Source organism: Hyla sarda, chromosome 1 (assembly GCF_029499605.1).
Source record: "Hyla sarda isolate aHylSar1 chromosome 1, aHylSar1.hap1, whole genome shotgun sequence".
NCBI lineage: Eukaryota > Metazoa > Chordata > Amphibia > Anura > Hylidae > Hyla > Hyla sarda.
The window spans coordinates 358,524,594-358,547,221 of record NC_079189.1 but is presented as its reverse complement, the minus strand read 5'-3'; the positions used below and the strand labels follow the sequence as shown (position 1 = coordinate 358,547,221).

Genomic DNA, 22,628 nt, shown 5'->3' with positions numbered 1-22,628 from the left:
CTACCTAGTATCAAAGAAGCGTTTCGTCTCCATGGCAACCAGCGTACGCCTCGAGTTTTGTCGTCATCATTAGGCGCAGCCCAACGTTCTCCCGTCGCTCTGTCGATGACGCAAGCAGTGCGGTAGCCATTTTAGTTGTGGCAGAAGTGACTAGTAGCCGGAGAAAGGCAGTGTTGTGGGCAACATTGGCTGTGCCCACCGGAAGGGGCGTGTGTTACATGTCCGGTTGTGTGTTGTTTTCTAGTAGCAGGTAAGTGAGTGGTTTTCAATAAATGCGGGTTTACCGCAGGAGTCTGCCAGCTGTGCCGCTCTGTGGGGTTACGTAACCATTGGGTACTTTGTATAGAAGAGTTGTGAGGTCCAAACCCTGCCCCTTCCGCAGCCAACCATTCGAGAAAGTGCTCCTAGTGTGTTAACATTACATTGCGTTACATTAATCCTTGGAGATCGCATTGTTTTCAGTGCGTCACGTGTTCCGATCGTCCATCGACTGGTCACGTGTTCAATTATTGGTCACGCTGAGTAAGATCAGTGACAAAAACACGTGGTTTGGTGAGACCTCTCCAGGCTGAGGTCATATTTCAGGGTGTGCAGGGTTAAATTCAGCCTTGCCGTTTTATTGGCCCAGTGGGTAACCCACACCTGCTGTAGTAATCACATCTGTTACCATAGTAACAGATGATGTCCGACTACAGCAGGTAAGTCAAAAAGTCTTCCCTTCTACAAGCTGTTGCCCATAGATGACAGTAGGGTCTTGTCTTTTTTTTCTTAAGAACATGCAAGTATATTGGGGGTGATATGGTTAAAGGGGTATTCCAGGAAAAAACTTTTTTTATAGTTCAGAGGCCCGAAGAAGCACGTTCACTGGGTGAAACGGTTCCGTAGCCTACCTTGTACTCCCCGTAGTCTCTCTCCCCTGTTTGTTGCATGTGAGTATGCCATAAATAAAGAAGGATCTCACAAGTACCAGCATGGTGAGTTGCCGACTTTTTTCCATTCTTTCTTCTATCAAGATTTGTAAATTACTTCTATTAAAAAATCTTAATCCTTTCAGTACTTATGAGCTTCTGAAGTTAAGGTTGTTCTTTTCTGTCTAAGTCCTCTCTGACACCTGTCTTGGGAAACGCCCAGTTTAGAAGCAAATCCCCATAGCAAACCTCTTCTAAACTGGGCGTTTCCCAAGACAGGTGTCAGAGAGGACTTAGACAGAAAAGAACAACCTTAACTTCAGAAGCTCATAAGTACTGAAAGGATTAAGATTTTTTAATAGAAGTAACTTACAAATCTGTTTAACTTTCTGGAGCCAGTTGATATATATAATTTTTTTTTTTCCTGGATAACCCCTTTAAGGTAGATAAGTGTTTCCTAACCAGCTGTTGCAAAACTACAACTCCCAGCATGCCTGGACAGAGAGGCTGTCTGGGTATACTGGTAGTTGTAGTTTTGCAACAGCTGGAGGCACACTGGTTGGGAAAGACTGATGTAGCTGGAGCTCTAAAATAGCAAATGACTGGCAATACTATGAGAAATAGTTGTTGACTTTGCTTACAAATATAGATTCATATGTAGAAATAAAGGAGTTTAGTTTGTAAATAAAAAACCCTATAAATCTGTACAGTCTTTATCATTGGGCTTTGTACTGAGAATGCAGCCTGTGTACACCCCACTAGTCATAGCTGTATATGCAGTACTAGTCACAAGCCTCAGCAAAAGCTTTCATTGGTGTCAATGAAGGTGAGCAGAAAAGATCTAATGTGCACCCATACCAATGAGAGCTTGTTGTGTTTTTTTTTTCCCTTTAATTCGCTGATGCTTGAGATTTTACCCTTTGCTGTATTCCAACCAACCCCACCCCCATTCCTCCCAGTGGTAATTTCTGGCAGGCTACTGTGTATGCAGATAGGGATATGCTTAGGGTGGGGGCGAGCTCCCCTCCTGAATACACATGTCATAAATATGAGTCTGTTGTGACCCTTATTTAGGCAGGACATTGCTGTGGCCGGTCATAGGTGGACCATCCGTCACTTTCAATACTAGTTAGGCCTCGTTAACATTGCTGTTGGACTCCGCTATTCAGAGTTCCGTCGGCAATGCAACCAGAAGGACTGGAGTTTACTGTAAAATTACTGGATTACCGACAGACCCCATGCAAGTGAATGGGGTCCATCAGGACCCGTTGGTAGCCGTTTGCATACGACCCGTTTTAGGCACCGATTGGCTCAAAAATAAAATTAAATAAAAAGAGACGATCGGACCCTTAACGGGTGGGATGCAAATGGCAATGTGAACCCAGTCTTAGTCTCAAAAGGAAGGGCGTCAGTAATGCTCCGAGATAAGAATCTGGCCCCAGCCTGGCGATCACAAGTGGTCCAAACAGTCAAACCCTCACAATCCAACAGTTGTCCCATACCTGTGCATAGGGGATAGGGTTTATTCTCCAGATAACCCCTTTATGTTTAGGCTTAATTGGCTCAAACGCTGCCAGAATCCTTTGACAGAATTTGTGCAAATTTTTTGTCACATGAGGGGGACATGTATCAATGTTGGTGTAAGTAGATGTTTTTTGTAGATCGTTTTGGTTGGTCTAAATTTGGTGCAATTGCACCAAATTTATCATACTTGTGCAAGCCCATGATAAATTTGGTGCAAAGTTCTAAATCTCCACACCGTTCTATTTGTACACCTAAGCTGCACCTCACAGAAAAAGTGGTGGCTATGGACAACTGTGCAGGACAGGTTTTGATAAATCTCCCCCAATGTTTTCTTTTGTCCCCCCCCCCCTTTAGTAAATTAGCCCCCCAAAAAAAACTGCCACAGCTTTTTCCTGCGTTTTGGAAGTTTTCTTCTTTTTCTGGTGTTTTTGCTGGTGTGTGGAAACAGCCATTTTTGTACCCTGTGGCAGTTTTCTCACTGACTTCAGGGTACCACTCCATGGGTCAGGTGCAGAGCACCCGGTTCACTGAGTGTAAGGAGATGAGGAGTGATGTATAGCATATACACTGCTCAAAAAAATTAATGGAACACTAATATAACACATCCTAGATCTGAATGAACTAATCATAGGAAATACTTTCGGCTTTACATAGTTGAATGTACTGACAACAAGTTATCAATGGAAATCAAATTTATCAACCCATGGAGGTCTGGATATGGAGTCACACTCAAAATCAAAGTGGAAAACCATACTACAGGCTGATCCAACTTTGATGTAATGTCCTTAAAACAAGTCAAAAGGAGGCTCAGTAGTGTGTGTGTGGCCTCCACGTGCCCGTATGATCTCCTGGGCTTGCTCCTGATGAGTTGGCTCCCAGACCTGGACTAAAGCATCCGCCAACTCCTGGACAGTCTGTGGTGCAATGTGGTGTTGGTGGATGAAGCGAGACATGATGTCCCAGATGGGCTCAATCGGATTCAGGTATGGGGAACAGGCGGGCCAGTCCCTAGCATCAATGCCTTCCTCTTGCAGGAACTGCTGACACACTCCAGCCAAGTGAGGTCTAGCATTGTCTTGCATTAGGAGGAACCCAGGGCCAACCGCACCAGCATATGGTCTCACAAGGGGTCTGAGGATCTCATCTCTGTACATAATGGCAGTCAGGCTACCTCTTGCAAGCACATGGAGGGCTGTGCCACCCCATACCATTACTGACCCACCGCCAAACCGGTAATGCTAGAGGATGTTGCAGGCAGCAGAACGTTCTCCACAGCGTCTCCAGACTCTGTCACGTCTGTCATATGTGCTCAGTGTGAACATGCTTTTATCTGTGAAGAGCACAGGGCGCCAGTGGTGAATGTGCCAATCTTGGTGTTCTGTAGCAAATGCCAAACGTCCTGCACAGTGTTGGGCTGTAAGCACAACCCCCACCTGTGGAAGTCGGGCCCTCCTACCACCCTCATGGAGTCTGTTTCTGACCATTTGAATGGACACATGCACGTTTATGGCCTGCTGGAGGTCATTTTGCAGGGCTCTGGCAGTGATCCTCTTTGCACAAAGGCGGAGGTAGCGGTCCTGCTGCTGGGTTGTTGCCCTCCTACGGCCTCCTACACGTCTCCTGATGTACTGGCCTGTCTCCTGGTAGCGCCCCCATGCTCTGGACACTATGCTGACAGACACAGCCAACCTTCTTCCACAGCTTGCATTGATGTGCCATCCTGGGTGAGCTGCATTACCTGAGCTAGGGATCGACCGATTATCGGTTTGGCCGATATTATCGTCCGATAATCACGATTTTGGGCGGTATCGGCAATTACCTTGCCGATAATCCGATAATGCACCTTTACCGCCGCACCGCGTCACACCCCCCACCGCCCCGGCCCTGTTGCCTCCCCCATCCCCGGTTTTATAATTACCTGTTCCCGGGGTCCACGCTACCCCGGGAACAGGTAATTATAAAACTGGGGATGGGGGAGGCAATGGGGCCGGGGCGGTGCAGTGGGGGGGTGCGGTGGGGCAATAGGGAGCGCGGTGCGGCGGTGGGGGGAGCAGTCGCGGTAGCGGTGATAGGACTCAGGAGGACCCCCGGACAGGCAGGGGGAGAAAAGAGGATGGCGGCGGTGGCCTATGGCACCGCAAAAGCCGCTGCAGTTCATTGCTTTAAAGCGCCCGCTTTAAATCAGTTATCTGCAGCGGTGTCGCGGGGGGATAAATAGCCGATAACTTATACCGGAATATCGGTATAAGTTATCGGCCCTAACCTCCATAGATTATCGGTATCGGCCCTTAAATTTTTTTAAAAATAAAACGATATCGGTCGATCCCTAACCAGAGCAACTTGTGTGGGTTGTAGACTCCGTCTCATGCTACCACTAGAGTGAAAGCACCGCCAGCATTCAAAAGTGACCAAAACATCAGCCAGGAAGCATAGGAACTGAGAAGTGGGCTGTGGACACCACCTGCAGAACCACTCCTTTATTGGGGGTGTCTTTCTAATTGCCTATAAATTCCACCTGTTGTCTGTTCCATTTGCACAACAGCGTGTGAAATTGTTTGTCAATCAGTGTTGCTTCCTGAGTGGACAGTGTGATTTCACAGAAGTGTGATTGACTTGGAGTTACATTGTGTTGTTTAACTGTTCCCTTTATTTATTTTTGAGCAGTGTACAGTGAGGATGAAAAGTTTGGGCACCCCAGGTAAAAATTTGTATTAATGTGCATAAAGAAGCCAAGGAAAGATGGAAAAATCTCCAGAAGGCATCAAATTACAGATTAGACATTCTTATAATATGTCTACAAAAGTTATATTTTATTTCCATCATTTACACTTTCAAAATAACAGAAAACAAAAAAATGGCGTCTGCAAAAGTTAAGGCACCCTGCAGAGTTAATATCTTGTACTGCCCCCTTTGGCAAGTATCACAGCTTGTAAACGCTTTTTGTAGCCAGCCAAGAGTCTTTCAATTCTTGTTTGAGGTATCTTTGCCCATTCTTCCTTAAAAAAGTCTTCCAGTTCTTTGAGATTTCTGGGCTGTCTGTCACGCACTGCTCTTTTAAGGTCTATCCATAGATTTTCAATGATGTTGAGGTCAGGAGATTATGAAGGCCATGGCAAAACCTTCAGTTTACGCCTATTGATGTAATCCCCCGTGGATTTCGAGGTGTGTTTAGGATCATTATCCATTTGTAGAAGCCATCCTCTCTTTAACTTCAGCTTTTTCACAGATGACATCAAGTTAGCATCCAAAATTTGCTGAAATTTTATTGAATCAATTTTTCCTTCTACTCATGAGATGTTCCCTGTGCCACTGGCTGCAATACAACCCCAAAGCATGATTGATCCACCCCCCATGCTTAACAGTTGGACAGAGGTTCTTTTAATTAAATTCTGTTCCCCTTCTTCTCCAAACGTACCTTTGCTCATTCCAGCCAAAAAGTTCAATTTTAACCTTATCGGTCCACAGAACTTGTTTCCAAAATGCATCAGGCTTGTCTATATGTTCATTTGCAAAGCTCAAACGCTGATTTTTTGGGTGAGGAGGTAGAAGAGGTTTTCTTCTGATGACTCTTCCATGAAGACCATATTTGTACAAGTATCTCTTTTATAGTGGAATAGTGCACCAAAACTCCAGTGTCTACCAGATCTTTCTGGGGGGACTGTGCAATCAAATGTGGGTTTTGAATAGTTTTTCTCACAATCCTGCGAGCTGTTCTGTCTGATATTTTTCTTGGTCTTCCAGATCTTGCTTTAACTTCCACTGTTCCTGATGACTGCCATTTCTTGATTACATTCCGAACAGATAATATTGACATCTGAAAACGTTTTGCTATCTTCTTATAGCCTTCTCCAGCTTTGTGAGCGTGAACTATTTTCAGTTTCAGATTTCTAGACAACTGCTTAGAAGAACCCATGGTTTTGATTGTTGGGGCAAGGTCAGATGAGTCTGGGCATATAAAACCTTTGAGATTGACATCACCTGGTCTTCCCAGATGATGATTTAGAACAATCCATGAGACTGGCAGGTCTCAGCTTTGCAAAGGGGGCAGTGCATGCTATAAACTCTGCAGGGTGCCCAAACTTTTGCAGATGCCATTTTTTTGTGTTCTGTTATTTTGAAAGTGTAAATGATGGAAATAAAATCTAACTTTTGTTGACATATTAGAAGAAGGTCTAATCTGTAATTTGATGCCGTTTGGAGATTTTTTCCATCTTTCCTTGGCTTCTTTATGCACAGTAATATACATTTTTACCTGGGGTGCCCAAACTTTTGATCCCCACTGTACATATACAGGGTGCAGAGCATCACTACTTACCTCTGCCGGCTGTATAGTATACAGGGGTGCATAGTGTACCCATATATACTATACACAGTGCTGGGTTATCTCTTTGTGCCCTATCCTGTATATACAGCCATCTATAGATGACTGTATATACAGGATACAGTAGGCAGATGTCAACAATTGGAGGCTCCCTGTTTAGGAACACACTGCATGATGGGTGCTCTCACCAGGGGAGAGCGGCAAAAATTTACTAACCCATTTTTTTTGTTCTTCTCATTTCAGATATGTGAATGCAGAGGACTATGTCAGATTCGGTGAACTGCAACGATGACCAGCGTGTTTTTTAATTTTTTTTCCCTCCAATAAAAGGGGTTAACGAGGGCTGTGGTGGAGTTTTTTTATATATTTTTTATTTTTTTTTTGTGTCGTGTTTTTCATAATAGAATTTTCAGGATTAGTAGTGGAAGCCATCTTGTAGACAGAATCCATTGCTAAACTGGGGCCCAAAAACAGCTAGAGCTAACCCCCAATTATTACCCCATGACCCACCATCCCAGGGGTGCCGGGAAGATCCGGTACCAGCAGGCCCGAAGTGTCAAATATGGCGCTCCTGGTCCTAGGCGGTAACGGGCTGAGGTTATTTAGGCTGGGTAGGGGCAGTAACAATGGTCCTCACCCATTCTGGTAATGTTAGGCTGTTGCTGCTCTAAGCGTTAAAAAAAAATTCATTTAAAAAAATAACGTCAGCCTGTTAACGCCTAGGCCGAGGAGCGCCATATTTTCCACCCCGGGTCTGTTGGTACTGGCTCTTCCTGGCACCCCTGCGGCAGTTGGTACCGGGGTAATGATTGGGGGTTAGCGCTAACTGTTTTCTGGGCTAACGCTAAGCCCCGGCTTAGTGATGGATTCCGTCTACAAGACGGCTTCCACTGCTAAGCCTGAAAGTTCTATAATAAAAAACACAACACATTGAAAAAAATTTTTTTTTTTTTTAAAAAACACTCTCCCACAGCCCTCTGTAACTCTTCTATTGAAATTTAAAAAAAACACTGGTCATCCTCGCAGTCCACCGAATCCGACATAGTCCTCCGTATTCACGTATCTGAAATGAGAAGAAAAGAAAAACACGAAAAATGGGTTAGGCTGGGTTCACACCACGTTTTGTTAAATACGGCTCCCGTATACGGTTGGGAGGAGGGGGGGCTGGGCTTAAGCGCGGCGCCCGCACTCAGCCGTATTCGGGAACCGTATTTAATGTATGTCTATAAGCCGACCGGAGTGAACCGCAGCCTCCAGTCTGCTTCGTTTTCGGCCGTATGCGGTTTCCCGACCGCAGGCAAAAACGTGGTCGACCATCTATCCTGCTCTTGACAGTTCCTGGCATGGACAGAGGTATCAGCAGGGAGCACTGTGGTCAGACTTCATGTGGATCATACCGCAGCTGATAAGTACTGGAAGGATTAAGATTTTTTTTAACCTGTTGGGGACGAAGGGCGTATGCATACGCCCTTGCATCCTGGTACTTAAGGACGAAGGGCGTATCCATACGCCCGTGGGAATTTCGGTCCCCGACGTGTGTCGGGCTGGGACTGGACCGGGGTGACTGCTGATATTGATCAGCAGACACCCCAAGCAAATGCCAGGAGCGTCATTAGACCCCCCCCCCCCCCATGTCGGCGATCGACGCAAATCGCAAGTGAATTCACACTTGCGATTTGCGCCGATTCCGGGTTTATGCTGTTTGCTGTGTGGGCATGCTGGGATTTGTAGTTTTGCAACAGCTGGAGGTCTACAGTTTAGAGACCACTGCACAGTGATCTCTATACTGCCCTCTAGATCTTGCAAAACTACAACTCCTAGCATGCCCACACAGCTGTTTGCTGTCTGGGCATGCTGGGATGTAGTTTTGCAACATCTCGAGGTCCACAGTTTGGAGATCACTGGGCAGTGGTCTCTAAATTGTAGCACTCCAGATGTTGCAAAACTGCAAATCCCAGCCTGCCCAGACAGCAAACAGCTATTTCAGCATACTGGGAGATGTAGTTAAGTACCTCCAGCTGTTGCATAACTACATCTCCCAGCATGCCCTTCTGTGATCAGTACATGCTGGGAATTGTAGTTTTGCAACAGCTGGAGGCACACTGGTTGGAAAATACTGAGTTAGGTAACAGAACCAACTGAAGGTTTTCCAACCAGTGTGCCTCCAGCTGTTGCAAAACTACAACTCCCAGCATGTACTGATAGACCGTGCATGCTGGGAGTTGTAGTTTTGAAACAGCTGGAGGTTTGCCCCCCATGTGAACGTACAGGGTACATTCACACAGGCAGGTTTACAGTAAGTTTCCTGCTTCAAGTATGAGCTGCGGCAAATTTTTCGTCGCAGCGCAAATTCCTAGCAGGAAACTCACCGTAACACGCCAGTGCGAATGCACCCTAAAAACACTACACTAACACATAATAAAGCGTAAAACACTACATATACACCCCCTTACACTGTCCCCCCCAATAAAAATGAAAAACTTATTGTATGGCAGTGTTTCCAAAACAGAGCCTCCAGCTGTTGCAAAACAACAACTCCCAGCATTTCCGGACAGCCACTGACTGTCCAGGCATGCTGGGAATTTAGCAACAGCTGGAGGCACCCTGTTTGGGAATCACTGGCGTAGAATACCCCTATGTCCACCCCTATGCAATCCCTAATTTAGTCCTCAAATGCGCATGGCGCTCTCTCACTTCAGAGCCCTGTCGTATTTCAAGGAAACAGTTTAGGGCCACATATGGGGTAATTACACTACAAATTTTGGGGGCATTTTCTCCTATTACCCCTTGTAAAAAAAAAAAGTAACATTTGGGGGGGAAAAAACAGCATTTTAGTGAAGAAATTTTTTTTTTTTTCATTTACACATCCAACGTTAACAAAAAGTTGTCAAACACCTGTGGGGTTTTAAGGCTCACTGTACCCCTTGTTACATTCCTTGAGGGGTGTAGTTTCCATAATAGTGTGGGGGGGGGGGGGTTTGCTGTTCTGGCACCATAGGGGCTTCCTAAATGTGACATGCCCCCCAAAAACCATTTCAGAAAAACTCACTCTCCAAAATCCCATTGTCGCTCCTTCCCTTCTGAGCCCTCTAGTGCACCCACAGAACACTTGACATACACATGAGGTATTTCCTTACTCGAGAGAAATTGGGTTACAAATTTTGAGAGGATTTTTCTCCTTTTACCCCTTGTAAAAGTTCAAAAACTGGGTCTACAAGAACATGTGAGTGTAAAAAAAAAAAAAAAAATAAAAATGGAGATTTTGAGTACTGAGTACTCTTGCATCCCCGGCTTCTGACTTTTCTGCTGCGTGTCCTGCTTGCTTTCACATATTTTCTGCAAAATTAATGCAATTGCGCAAAGAAAAAAAAAACACCTCTAAACAAATTTTGCGCTAATAAAAAATGTAAAAAGTGCACTTGCGCAAAATTTGCAATGCAATATAGAACGAAAAAGTGGTGTAAATGCAGTGATAAATGTCCCCCATGGTGTTACATCTTAAGCCATGTCCCTTTAAGGGGTACTCCGCCCCTAGACATCTTATCCCCTATCCTTTGGATAGGGGATAAGATGTCAGATCGCCAGGGTCCCGCTGCTGGGGACCCCGGGGATCGCTGCTGCAGCACCCCGCTATCATTACTGCACAGAGCGAGATCGCTCTGCACGTAATGACGGGCAATACAGGGGCCGGAGCATCGTTACGTCACGGCTCCGCCCTGCGTGACATCACGGCCCGCCCCCGTCAATACAAGTCTATGGGAGGGGGCGTGGCGGTCATCACGCCCCCTGCCATAGACTTGCATTAAGGGGACGAGCCGTGATGTCATGAGGGGCGGAGCCATGATGTCACACTGCTCCGGCCCCTGTATCGCCCGTCATTACGCACAGAGCGAACTCGCTCTGCGCAGTAATGATGGCAGGGTGCTGCAGCGGCGATCCCAAGGCTCCCCAGCAGCAGGACCGAGGCGATCTAACATCTTATCCCCTATCCTTTGGATAGGGGATAAGATGCCAGGGGCGGAGTACCCCTTTAAGCCATGGAAGAAAAGTCTAAAACAAATGATAAATGTGGTGCAAATCATATAAGCCGGTTTTTGGGGTGGATTACACCAGAATTCTGCCGCACCTATAATAGTAAATCTGCCTCTGTATTCTTGTAATGTTCCTTTGTATATATTGTGCTCGCTTGATGACAATGTTGGACCAGGCTTGTAAATATGGGGCATACAATGTAGACAACAGTGATGTAGCTAATTTCCTGTGGTCTAGTTTTTTACAAATAATTTTTTTTTGCATTTATCTATGTATTTGTAACCAGTTGCTGTGTTTTTGGCACTATGGATAAATTATATATGTAATTTTTTTTTATTTTTTTTTTTCCCCATGGATGAAATAGTTGGCATGGATTATCCTTGCCAGCAGCAGTATGAAGATGCCAGAAGCAGCATGGCATGCATGTGGAGCTTGGCGGAGGCCCAGCAGAAACTGAACAGTTTGGCGCTTCATAATTCAGAATCTTTAGATCAAGAACATGCCAAGGCTCGAGCTGAGTTGTCTGAACTGCAGCGTAGCGAGGAAGAATGGAGAAGGAAAGAGGCAGCTTTGCCACTGGGTGAGAACTGGGGAATGTCTTCTGCGGATGCCTTTAGTCAAGATGTTTTTAATAAGGTACTGTAACTTGTTGCTGTTAAGTACTCAAGCATGAGAAGCCACGTTATAAAATATGGCAGTATTAGTCCGTGATAGAGCAAAGCATTGGGATTGGGATCCCGCGGGACCCAACCCACAACCTGCGGGCGTTCAGGAGGCTGCTGTGGGCGGGCACGGGCGGTCAGGCACTATGCCTGCGGGTCCCGCAGAATCCCGAAGCAGCCTCAGTGACTCAGCGGCAGCCCCACCCTCACGGGTACACTTACCACTCACTCACCAGGGTGGGGCTGCTGCTCCTCTTAACTGTCTCCTCCCCCGCCGTAGTTGCGGCCATTTCATCTGTGCCGCCATTCCATCTGCCTGCTTGCCCCGGAGGATCAGTCAGTGACCCTCCATCTTCAGCTTCTGCCGTCGCTGCCCGGGCCCCCTATGGTATGTAAAAATGTCCATCTACACAGCACACACTCACTGTGCTGTGCTTCCCCGGCGGTGGTTGATCCTCCCAGGGCCTCCATCCGTGTCTGCAGTCTGCTCTGCACTGCTATACACATATGGGGGGGGGGGGGGTATGTGCCGAGTAGACTGCAGACAGAGCATTGCACCCTAGTGTCTTCTACAGACCTTAGTGTGCAATGCTCTGCAGTCTGCACATACCCCCACCTGTATGGGAATTTACACGCAAACTGCTAAACAAATGAGATGGTATGTGCAGAGCAGACAAGGGTGCAATGCTCTGCACACCCCCCCCCCCAACCTGTATAGGAATGTACATATACAAACACTGCTATACAAATGGGGGGGGGGGGGGGGGGAATGTGCAGACTGCAAAGTATTGCACCCTAGGTTCTACTACAGACCCTAGGGTGCAATGCTCTGCTCTGCAGTCTGAACATACGCTATGGCTGCTATAATGAAAAGTGAAAAAAAAATGTGCCCATTCCCTAATAATAAAAGCTTGAATTCCTCCCCCCCCACCCCCCATCCCTGTGTGTATTTTTTTAAATGCCTGTATCCCCATTTTGCAGTATTTACCTGGAAAGGTTTACCCTAGGGGTGCCAATGAACTCCATGCTCATAAGTTTTATTAGTGTATTGTCCTGTTAATACATGTAATCTACTATATTTAATGAATATTCTTTTTTTTTTCTCCACACAGAGCTTTATCAATCAGGTTAAACATCAAGAGGATAAAAATGAGACCTTTTCTTTCATACAGAAATATGAAGCAAAGATTCGACATTTTGGTATGTAGAAACATAGTGTTATTTTATGTGGTTTCTTTTTAGTTCTTTATTTTAAGAAAAAAAACATAACGTTAAGTACACATGTTTGATGTATAGCTCTTACACCTTTTTATTTATTTTATTTTTTTCATTTTTATGAGCGGACAAAAAAATGTAACATGCAATGTTTTTCAACAAATTTGAAATGAACCTGTACTATAAAAGGAAGTAGTGTGAGGATAAGTAGTATCTAGTTTACTAGAATAACCAGAGGGGGGAGTCAAAGCACACAAACTGGAGTGATCTCCAAGCTCTTCATATGTGCATGATTCCTTGAGAATGTCCTGTCCATGCAGTTGTATCTCTCTGTTGCATATTGTTACACCAAATTTTTTCCTTATTTTAGATGATAACTTTGCCCTTAGTGTTTAAAAAACCCCTCAAATACTGACCACTGGTTTCCTTCTTTCCAGGAATGCTAAGCAGATGGAATGACAGCCAGTGTTTCCTGTCTGAATATCCTGACCTTGTTTGTGAAGAAACTGCCAAATACCTACTACTGTGGTGTTACCATCTAGAAAGTGAGCAGGTATGATTTCAGAGCCACCATTTGGACTACCTGTAGCCAATTTCTGTAACCATTGTTGTTTATTTGCACATAAGTATTTATTATTTAGCAATAGTAGTTTTACTGACTGTGCATGGTTTAATACACTTTGTAAGCATGATCTTAGCCAACACTATCACCATCTCTAAGGCTTTAGCTAAACCAACCCAGTAGTGTGCATGAAACATTATACAGTCATGGCCGCAAATGCTGGCATCCCTTAAATTTTTCAAGAAAATGAAGTATTTCTCACAGAAAAGGATTGCAGTAACACATGTTTTGCTATATACATGTTTATTCCCTTTGTGTGTATTGGAACTAAACCAAAAAAAGGGAGGGGAAAAAAGCAAATTGGACATAATGTCACCAAACTCCAAAAATGGTCTGGACAAAATTATTGGCACCCTAAACTTAATATTTGGTTGCACACTCTTTGTATCCACCAATAAGATTCTTATACCTCTCAGCCGGAATGTTGGACCACTCTTCCTTTGCAAACTGCTCCGGGTCTCTCTTATTGGAAGGCGCCTTTTCCCAACAGCAATTTTAAGATCTCTCCACAGGTGCTCAATGGGATTTAGATCTGGACTCATTGCTGGCCACTTCAGAACTCTCCAGCACTTTGTTGCCATCCATTTCTGGGTGCTTTTTGACGTATGTTTGAGGTCATTGTCCTGCAGGAAGACCCAAGATCTTGGAAGCAAACCCAGCTTTCTGACACTGGGCTGTACAGTGCGACCCAAAATCTGTTGGTAATCCTCAGATTTCATGATGTCTTGCACACATTCAAGGCACCCAGTGCCAGAGGCAGCAAAACAACCCCAAAACATCATTGAACCTCCACCATATTTCACTGTAGGTACTGTGATATTTTGCTTGTAGGCTTATTCCGTTTTGGGTAAACAGTAGAATGATATGCTTTACCAAAAAGCCCTATCTTGGTCTCAGCTGTCCACAAGATGTTTTCCCAGAAGGATTTTGGCTTACTAAAGTTCATTTCGGCAAAATGTAGTCTTGCTTTTTTATGTCTCTGTGTCAGCAGTGGGGTCCTCCTGGGTCTCCTGCCATAGCGTTTCATTTCATTTAAATGTCGATGGATAGTTCGTGCTGACACTGATGCTCACTGAGCCTGCAGGACAGCTTGAATATCTTTGGAACTTGTTTGGGGCTGCTTATCCACCATCCGGACTATCCTGCGTTGATACCTTTCATCAATTTTTCTCTTCTGTCCACGTCCAGGGAGATCACCTACAGTGCTATGGGTTGCAAACTTCTTTATAATGTTGTGCACTGAGGGCAAAGGCAAATCTAGATCTCTGGAGATTGTTGATATTTTTTCACAATCTTGGTTCCCAAGTCCTCAGACAGTTCTCTTCTCCTCTTTCTGTTGTCCATGCTTAGTGTGGCACACACAGACACACAATGCAAAGACTAAGTGAACTTCTCCCCTTTTTATCTGCTTTCAGGTGTGATTTTTATATTGCACACACCTGTTACTTGCCCCAGGTGAGTTTTTAAAGGAGCATCACATGCTTGAAACAGACCATTTTTGGAGTTTTGTGTGACATTATGTCCAATTTGCTTTCATTCCTCCCTTTTTTGGTTTAGTTCCAATACACACAAAGGGAATAAACATGTGTATAGCAAAACATGTGTTACTGCAATCCCTTTCTGTGTGAGAAATTCTTCATTTTCTCAAATTTCAGGGGTGCCAACATTTACGGTCATGACTGTATTTAAGGGTAATTGAACAAGAATCTTGTTTCGAAGGGTACAAATGTATTACACAGTTTACACATTAATAGTACATTCACATGCACAGGATCTGCTGCATATTTTATGCTGCTGATTTTGTTACTTATTAACTTCAATGGGTAGCAAAATCAGCTGCACAAAAAATGCAGCAGATCCTGTACATGTGAATGTACCTTAAAGGAAATCTGTCACAAGTTTCACCTGCACTAACCGGCTGTACTGACCGGTAGTGCGGGTGACCCTGATTAAAATGGTACCTTCTGTGTCCGGATCCGTCGCTCTGTTGAGGAGATATCTTTTATTTTTCAGAATAGGCAAATGAGCAGTCTGGGGCTATGATCCCAGCCTCGGGCACAGTGACATCAGCACCGTTCAGCGCTCGGCACTGCTAATTAATATTCACTTCATTTCCCACTGTGTCTTAGTGCCTACTGCGCAAAGCTACAACTCCCAGCATTAAAACATTATTTTCTGACAATGGTCCTCGTCAAAGAGCAGCATACTGTATATTAGGCAGCAAGTGGACAGTCACTTCTTGAAGTTGAAGTTTTGAAAGCAGACAATATGGACAAATGTAATAATCTTAGAAAATATGATAAGAGTGAACTTGTGATGGTTAGACTGAACATCCCCAAAATGGCAGGTCTTGAGGGATGTCTCCAGTATGCAGTGGTGAGTACCCACCAAAAGTGGTCTAAACAAGTAGTAGTGAACCAGCACAAGCTTCATGGTCTCGCTCTTTAGAAAATGTTATAATGTGTATCAGTTTTTTTCCTCAAATACTTTAGATACTTTTACCTAGTTTTACTGGGCATGTAAAGGGGTTTTCACCATCTTACCAATAGGGAATAACAAGCAAATGTTGGGGGTTGGACCCCCGCCCAGAATGGGATCATAACTATATGGCGTAATGAATGTTGCAGACTGTTGTCTACATGGCCACTGCTCCACTCATTGTCTATGGGGCCGCAGAACATTTCCAAGCACTGAACTTGCACATATTTGGTGGCCCCATGAAAAACCAATGCTGTGGTGGCCTTCTTAATAGGGGTTAACGTAATAAAAGAACACCTAATCTGTTTTGAAAAATATGTATTTGTAATGTTATGTATTGCAGTTTTGTGTTTTTCTTTTTAATGTGGGTTTATATATAATTCTGGCATTTAGCAGGGGTGGGTCTAGCTTCTCCTACCCCTGGTCATTACAAGGGTCCATGTGAGTCAGGGAGACATATAGTCTACCAGAGCTGGAGCAGTCTTATTTGCCTTTTTTGACATTCCTATGTCCTAATAGCACATGTATAAATGCTTTATCATTGTACCCTTTTGGCCATTATAGTAAAAGAAAGTGGAATGATACTGTGATTGCGGGTCTTTAGCCATGTAACCAGTCTATTATATCTGTGGCTTTGCAGAAGGCAGCACTTATGGAACAAGTAGCTCATCAAGCAGTTGTCATGCAGTTTATTATTGAAATGGCCAAGAACTGTAATGTGGATCCTAGAGGATGTTTTCGACTGTTTTTCCAAAAGGCCAAAGTAAGTTTTTATTTTTTTATTTTATTCGTTTGTTTCCTATGGAATATTATTAATGTTTGCATTGTGAACAGAAGAAAACAAAGTTACAGTGATGTATAGAGAAAAATGTACGAAGTATTAGTTGAAAGCTATATCAATCTGTATTAGAGAAGATGTTGGAACTTTTTCTGTGGCCATTCTAATAAGACAAGATGACTGCCTGAAGAAAACAATCATATATCCTGCGAATATGTCAGTCATTACCTAACCAGTCATACCTTATGGATACACACAGGAATGCATTCTGCTACTCATTTAAAGTTTTTAGGTTTACCAGACATAGCCAAGCGCTATATATTAGGATGTAACTACCAACTGCATACTTTTATGTACTTTCTTATTATTATATTTAGTATATAAGAGCCCTCTAGTGGCCAGTACAGAGCCAGTATCTATAGGGGATTTGGAGCTCTGCATTACCAAAACAGAGCTGTGACTGCTGTAAATATATATCTATATATAAAAAAAATTAACCTGGGCAGAATCTGGAACCTAAATACATTATGATAATAAAAGTATGAGATTCACCTTCTGGCCACTTTTCCACATGCTGATGAACACATAGAGGGAGATTTATCAAAACCCGTCCAGAGGAAGAGTTGTGCAGTTGCTCATAGCAACCAATCAGTTTGCTTCTTTCATTTTTAACAAGGCCTCTGTAAAATGAAAGAAGCGATCTGATTGGTTGCTATGGGCAACTCAGCAACTTTTCCTCAGAACAGGTATTGATAAATCTCCCCCATAATGTTGCTGAAAAATGCTGACAACATTGCGCTGCCATTATTTCTGAAGCATGCGTTCTTGTGGAAAATAGCCAAAAAGAAGGCTTGAACAAAATGATATATGTATGTATGTTGAAAGTATAAGCTTTGTATAATCTTATAATTCACGTTTCTATATTTCCTGTCGTTGGTAGGCAGAGGAACAAGGGTATTTTGAAGCTTTTAAAAATGAACTTGAAGCGTTCAAATCTAGAGTTCGCATACACTCAGAATCTCAGAGATGTTTAGCAGCAACGGATCAGAATGTATCTTTTAAATCAGACTTTGAAAATATGAAAGTACAATGTTTTAGCCACCAGGTATGTGTATTCTTTATGTAAACACTTATATCTTTTTCATGTATATACAGTACATATATCTGCCAACAACAGAAGTATAGTTTGCATGATTGCATAGACTGTCAGCTGTGTGCTAGGGCCCTTTCCTTGTAGAATCTGTAGCATTGAGGGAGTAATAGTCAAGCAGTGGAAATAAAAAGGCATTGAACTTTCAAACAGATAAAGGGGTACTCTGGTGGAAAACCTTTTTTATTTTATTTTTTAAATGAACTGGTGCCAGAAAGTTAAACAGGTTTGTAAATAAATTCTGTTAAAAAATCTTAATCATTTTAGTACTTTTTAGCAGCTGTATGCTACTGAGGAAAATCTTATACTTTTTGAATTTCTTTTTTGTGTTATCCACAGTGCTCTCTGCTGACACCTCTGTCTGTGTCAGGAACTGTCCAGAGCAGCATAGGTTTGCTATGGGGATTTTCTCCTGCTCTGGACAGTTCCTGATATGGGCATCAGGTGTCAGCAGAGAGCACTGTGGACAACACAAAAAAGAAGTTCAAAAAATAAAGATTTTCCTCTGTATCAAATAGCTGCTAAAAGGTACTGAGTACCCCTTTAAGTTCTCCTACACATAATTCTTACCTTGGATATGTTAATTCATATACTAGGGATGAACAAATAGAATTTTTTTTTTTTTTTTTTTTTTTTTAAGACCGAGTACCAATACTTTTATGTTAGTACTCGCCAATAACAATTATGGATCCCCTCTTTTATTTAATTATTATTACGGTATTTTTTTTTAAATAAATAAGGGGAACCTGTCACTAAGTTTTACCCTATAATAACGAGTAGCAACCCATACTAGAGGTTAATATCATGTGTCCTACCATGCTTGAATGTCTGCTGGCAAATCTGTAAATGTGGAGAAAACCACTTTTATAAATGTCGCACGTAGTATGTAAATGAGGCTCAAGTAGTCGGTTAAGTGTGCAACTTACAGCCTAGCTGTGAGCGCTTACACTGGGCCCTGACTGAGCTGCTCAATCGTACCTAGATGGGCATTATTTGAACTTGAATAGGCGTGATTACAGCCCAGGGAGCCATGACTAGACCAGCAGCCACATGCCCAACTGACTACTACTGCATGTGATATTTATAAAAGTTGTTTACTCCACACTTATTGATGTGCTAGCAGACATCCAGCTATGGTAGGACACGTGATACTATTATTTGTTGCCATTTATTACATAGGGTAGGGTCAAACTTAGTGACTGGTTCCCTTTTAAGCGAATCTGACACCAGGGTCACCCCCCTTATTCCAACGCTGCTAACCTGTGCATATCAGTGCAGCCATTTAGGAGACATTTGTCTCTTTCTCCCACCTGTCCTGCCCGATGTCACTGCTCATGAGATCAACCAGAGTGGGCAGAAGCATTGCACATACGGCAGCGGCCCATCTCCATTGCGCAGCACAAAGAATTTACATATTTACAACAAGACCAATATCTCCTGAACAGCTGCACTGATTTGCTCACGGTAAGCAGCATTAGAAACACACTGATTTGCTCACGGTAAGCAGCATTAGAAACAGGGTCACCCTCATTATCTACCTGCATATTCAGATTGGTGTGGGTGACCCTGCTGTTAGATTGCCTTTAGTGTCATGTGACAGTTTTTCTCTTTCTCAGCTTTCCCAGTCTCCTGAAGAGACTATGGGGGAGATTTATCTAAACCTGTGCAGAAGAAAAGTTGACCAGTTGCCCATAGCAACCAATCAGATTGGTTTTATTTTTGTAAAGGCCTTTGAAAAATGAAAGAAGCGATCTGGTTGTTATGGGCAGCTGGGTAACTATTCCTTTCTTCAGTATCGGGACACCCCTATGATATTCTCTTTGGGGGACATTTATTCAGGCTGCCATTTTGTACACTGGTGCTAACGAAAAGTACCCTAGAGCAAGATGCACTAATCTTAAGTGGCACAGGCGTCTTAATAATTTGGTGCAACCATGACTGCCCATGTACTACACACAGAATTTCACACCAGCTAGATTTGCTATGCTTTACACCAGTAACTAGAAATGTCCTGTTCACTTTAAAAAGTGACTGAAATGGTGTAAAAACATCAAAATCACTTTTATTAAATTTTGTACCCAATGAGCTTTGCTGACTACCCCGCTCGCCACCAGATTCAGCCTTTTTGCTGCATAGACTTATGTAGGAAAAAGGTCTTATATGATTGACAGCCTTTACACTGCCACACACTTCCCTGGCCCAAATGGTAATAAACAGGTTTTCAAGCAGGCTAATGTAAAGTGGAGCTATATTACTAGTTTCTCATTTTCCTGATCAAACTGAATATTGTTAGGCTTTTCAGTGGAAATTTCTTTAATGGGTAAAACATTCCAATTACTTATTTTGACGTTTGTCTGAACACAGGATATTCCATCATCTCTAAATACTGATATGGACCACGCCAACCTTATGGAGCACATAGGGTTAGAAGACACAAAGATGATGGATCTGCTATAAATTCTTCCTCAGCCAAGGTTGCTACATGAAGTAGTGTAGCTATGTTCTTATCAGTGACAATTACACAATGCTGCACTTTATTTATTGACTTTTCATTTTCCTTCCAATGGGTGAAGTCCCGAGAACAGTTTGTGGTGTCTTTCAGCGTGAACATATTGCTGCTATTTTACCATGTCATAAAGAAGAATGGAACTGACTGCAGTGCTTCTGCCAATTGCTGTTTTACCTTCAAACGCCATGGATTTTATGAGGACAAGTATTAAAATAATAAATAAAGAGATGATGAGCTATTTACAGTATTTTCTGCTGATTTTGTTTTTTACCACCACAAACATGATTTTACTTTTTAGTAGCTAGATTCAAGTACAGGGACCGAAACCAATCTCATTATGTGATACATAAATTAAATCTGGCACAAATTGTTAATGTAGGAAACATCACAGTGTTAATTTAATTTATGTAAATTAAAAGTATAGATCACCGTTAAACACTAGTTACAGTTTCTAGATATAGGGGGAGATTTATCAAGACCTGTGCAGAGGGTAAACTAACCAGTTGCCCATAGAAATCAATCAGATCGCTTCTTTAATTTTTTAAAGTCCTTTGTAAAAATGAAAGGAACAATCTGGTTGCTATAGGCAACGTGTCAACTTTTCCTCTGCACAGGATTTGTGATAAATCTCCCCCATAATCTATATGAAATGTTGATTAACATTGTATATGCTGCTACAGTTCTGCTGGTTGTCTTTGGACACAAGACCCATTTAGCAAAAGACACACTTAAAGAGTGCCCTGTCCCACAGATGTCTTCTCGCAAGAGGATAAGATGAAAACAAACGACTGCGGAGAGGCTGAAGTCCTCCAAGAAGTGACAAAGCCGCTTACCCCTGACGACAGGAAGAACTTCCAAGTCCACGTAATTTACCCTATGTATAAAGCAAAGCCGCTTGAATTGTACCTAAATATACCTAAAGAGGGCATACCCTGGTTCTCTTTGAGTACTCCCAGCAACTCGTAATATGTACCCCTTCCAGACATCTGGCCTACCAGTTGGCGAACTACTTAATCTCTATGTGGAAGATTTATCAAAACCTGTGTAGAAAAAGTGGTGCAGTTGCCCATAGCAACCAATCAGATTCTCTCCCCCCCCCCCCCCCTCTTTTTTTAAAAGGCCTCTAGGAGAAAAAAAAATTGTAAGACGCAATCTGGTTGCTATGAGCAACTGCCCCACTTTACCTATGCACAGGTTTTGATAAATCTCCCCCTATATTATCACCTGCTCAGGTCGTGCTTAAAATGTGATTTTGATACATGATGATTGTTGAGCCTTCTCTAATGATGGATGATGTCTAATTCTGAATGATGGGGGTGCTACTTCTGGGGGTTCCCCACATTAGTTAGGCAGCAGGTTCTCCACATTAGGTAGGTAGGTAGTAGCAGTTTCCCCGCATTAGGTAGTAGCAGGTTCCCCACATTAGGTAGCATTGTCGTTTCACACACACACACACACTTACCTGTCCTGCGCTGCGCTTTTCTCCGGCCTGACGAGTGACGTCCTGTGCGGGTCTGCGGAGGGACGTCACATGCGCGATGTCCCTCATCACTCGGGCCGGAGACCGGGAGGAGGAGGGTGGGGTAAGTGAAGCCTTCCGGCATTTAGCGCTGCTTGCCCAAAGCAGGGCTAAATGCCTGAAGAAGTTACCTGCCCGGCGCCCGGAACTGCATGTCCCGGGTGTCGGGCAATACAAATTACACATACCTGGTGCGGACCACAAACTTTCGTTCTGCGGGCCCCAAATGGCCTCCGGGCGGGGAGTTTGAGACCCGTTTTATAAGATACTCTAACAACTTGTTTTTGATATTATGCTAAGAAGCAATTAGATCATAGTACAAGTTATGGATGTGCGGAAATGTTCTGTTTCTCTATTTGTGAGTAAAAGTAATTTCACAGACAGGCCTGATAATACCTGTAAAAAATGACAGTTATGACGTAGAAAGAGCCAGAAAACATGCCAGGCGTGATGGTACATCTGAACCATAACAGGAATAACGATGAGACAGAGTATGGAAACATAATAAGAAAAAGTAACAGGAGTGACTAAGAGAGAACCTGAGAATATGACGGACATGATAATACATGAAAAACGTAACAGTAATGACAATGATACTGAATGCATAAGAAAACATGACGGGAATGACGATGAGACAGAGCCTAAAACGTGACAGACATGACGACACAAAAAAAGTAACAGTAATGACAAGGAGAATGAAAAACATGACAGACATACTAGTACCTGGGAAAACAACATAATGACACTGTGACAGATCCTGAAGGGGTGATATAAGAAAATGTGGCAGTAATCAAGAATATCACCCCCACATATACTCATCCCAATGACTTAGGGTGTCACCCACCAACAAATAACCATACCCCTCCTGTCAGACTACATTAATTTTGGCACAGATAATGACTAGACCCAG

At 43.3% G+C, this 22,628-nt stretch overlaps 2 protein-coding genes across 6 annotated transcripts in view; one reads left to right on the top strand and one right to left on the bottom strand.

Annotated features, from left to right (window-relative positions):
* Positions 1-142, bottom strand: part of SPATA6L (spermatogenesis associated 6 like) — an 87,046-nt gene extending 86,904 nt beyond the window's left edge. The window contains exon 1 of one of the 2 annotated variants that reach the window (XR_008844288.1): positions 5-142. The gene's annotated coding sequence lies outside the window, so the exon portion shown is untranslated. The remainder of the gene's footprint in view (positions 1-4) is intronic. The other variant, XM_056522273.1, reaches the window with a different exon arrangement.
* On the top strand, positions 100-20,446 carry CDC37L1 (cell division cycle 37 like 1, HSP90 cochaperone). Of its 4 annotated transcripts, XM_056522314.1 has the most exons (8): positions 110-250; positions 839-974; positions 11,150-11,421; positions 12,560-12,647; positions 13,100-13,215; positions 16,403-16,525; positions 17,481-17,645; positions 20,055-20,446. In XM_056522314.1, the coding sequence occupies exons 3-8, from the start codon at positions 11,155-11,157 to the stop codon at positions 20,145-20,147; spliced, it is 852 nt and encodes a 283-aa protein (XP_056378289.1). In that variant the 5' UTR covers positions 110-250; positions 839-974; positions 11,150-11,154; the 3' UTR covers positions 20,148-20,446. The 4 variants fall into 4 exon arrangements, with proteins under 4 accessions (XP_056378282.1, XP_056378289.1, XP_056378297.1 ...); XM_056522307.1 differs by lacking the exon at positions 839-974 and having other exon boundaries at positions 100-250; XM_056522322.1 differs by lacking the exons at positions 110-250; positions 839-974 and adding an exon at positions 310-698.
* Positions 20,447-22,628: the final 2,182 nt, after the last annotated feature.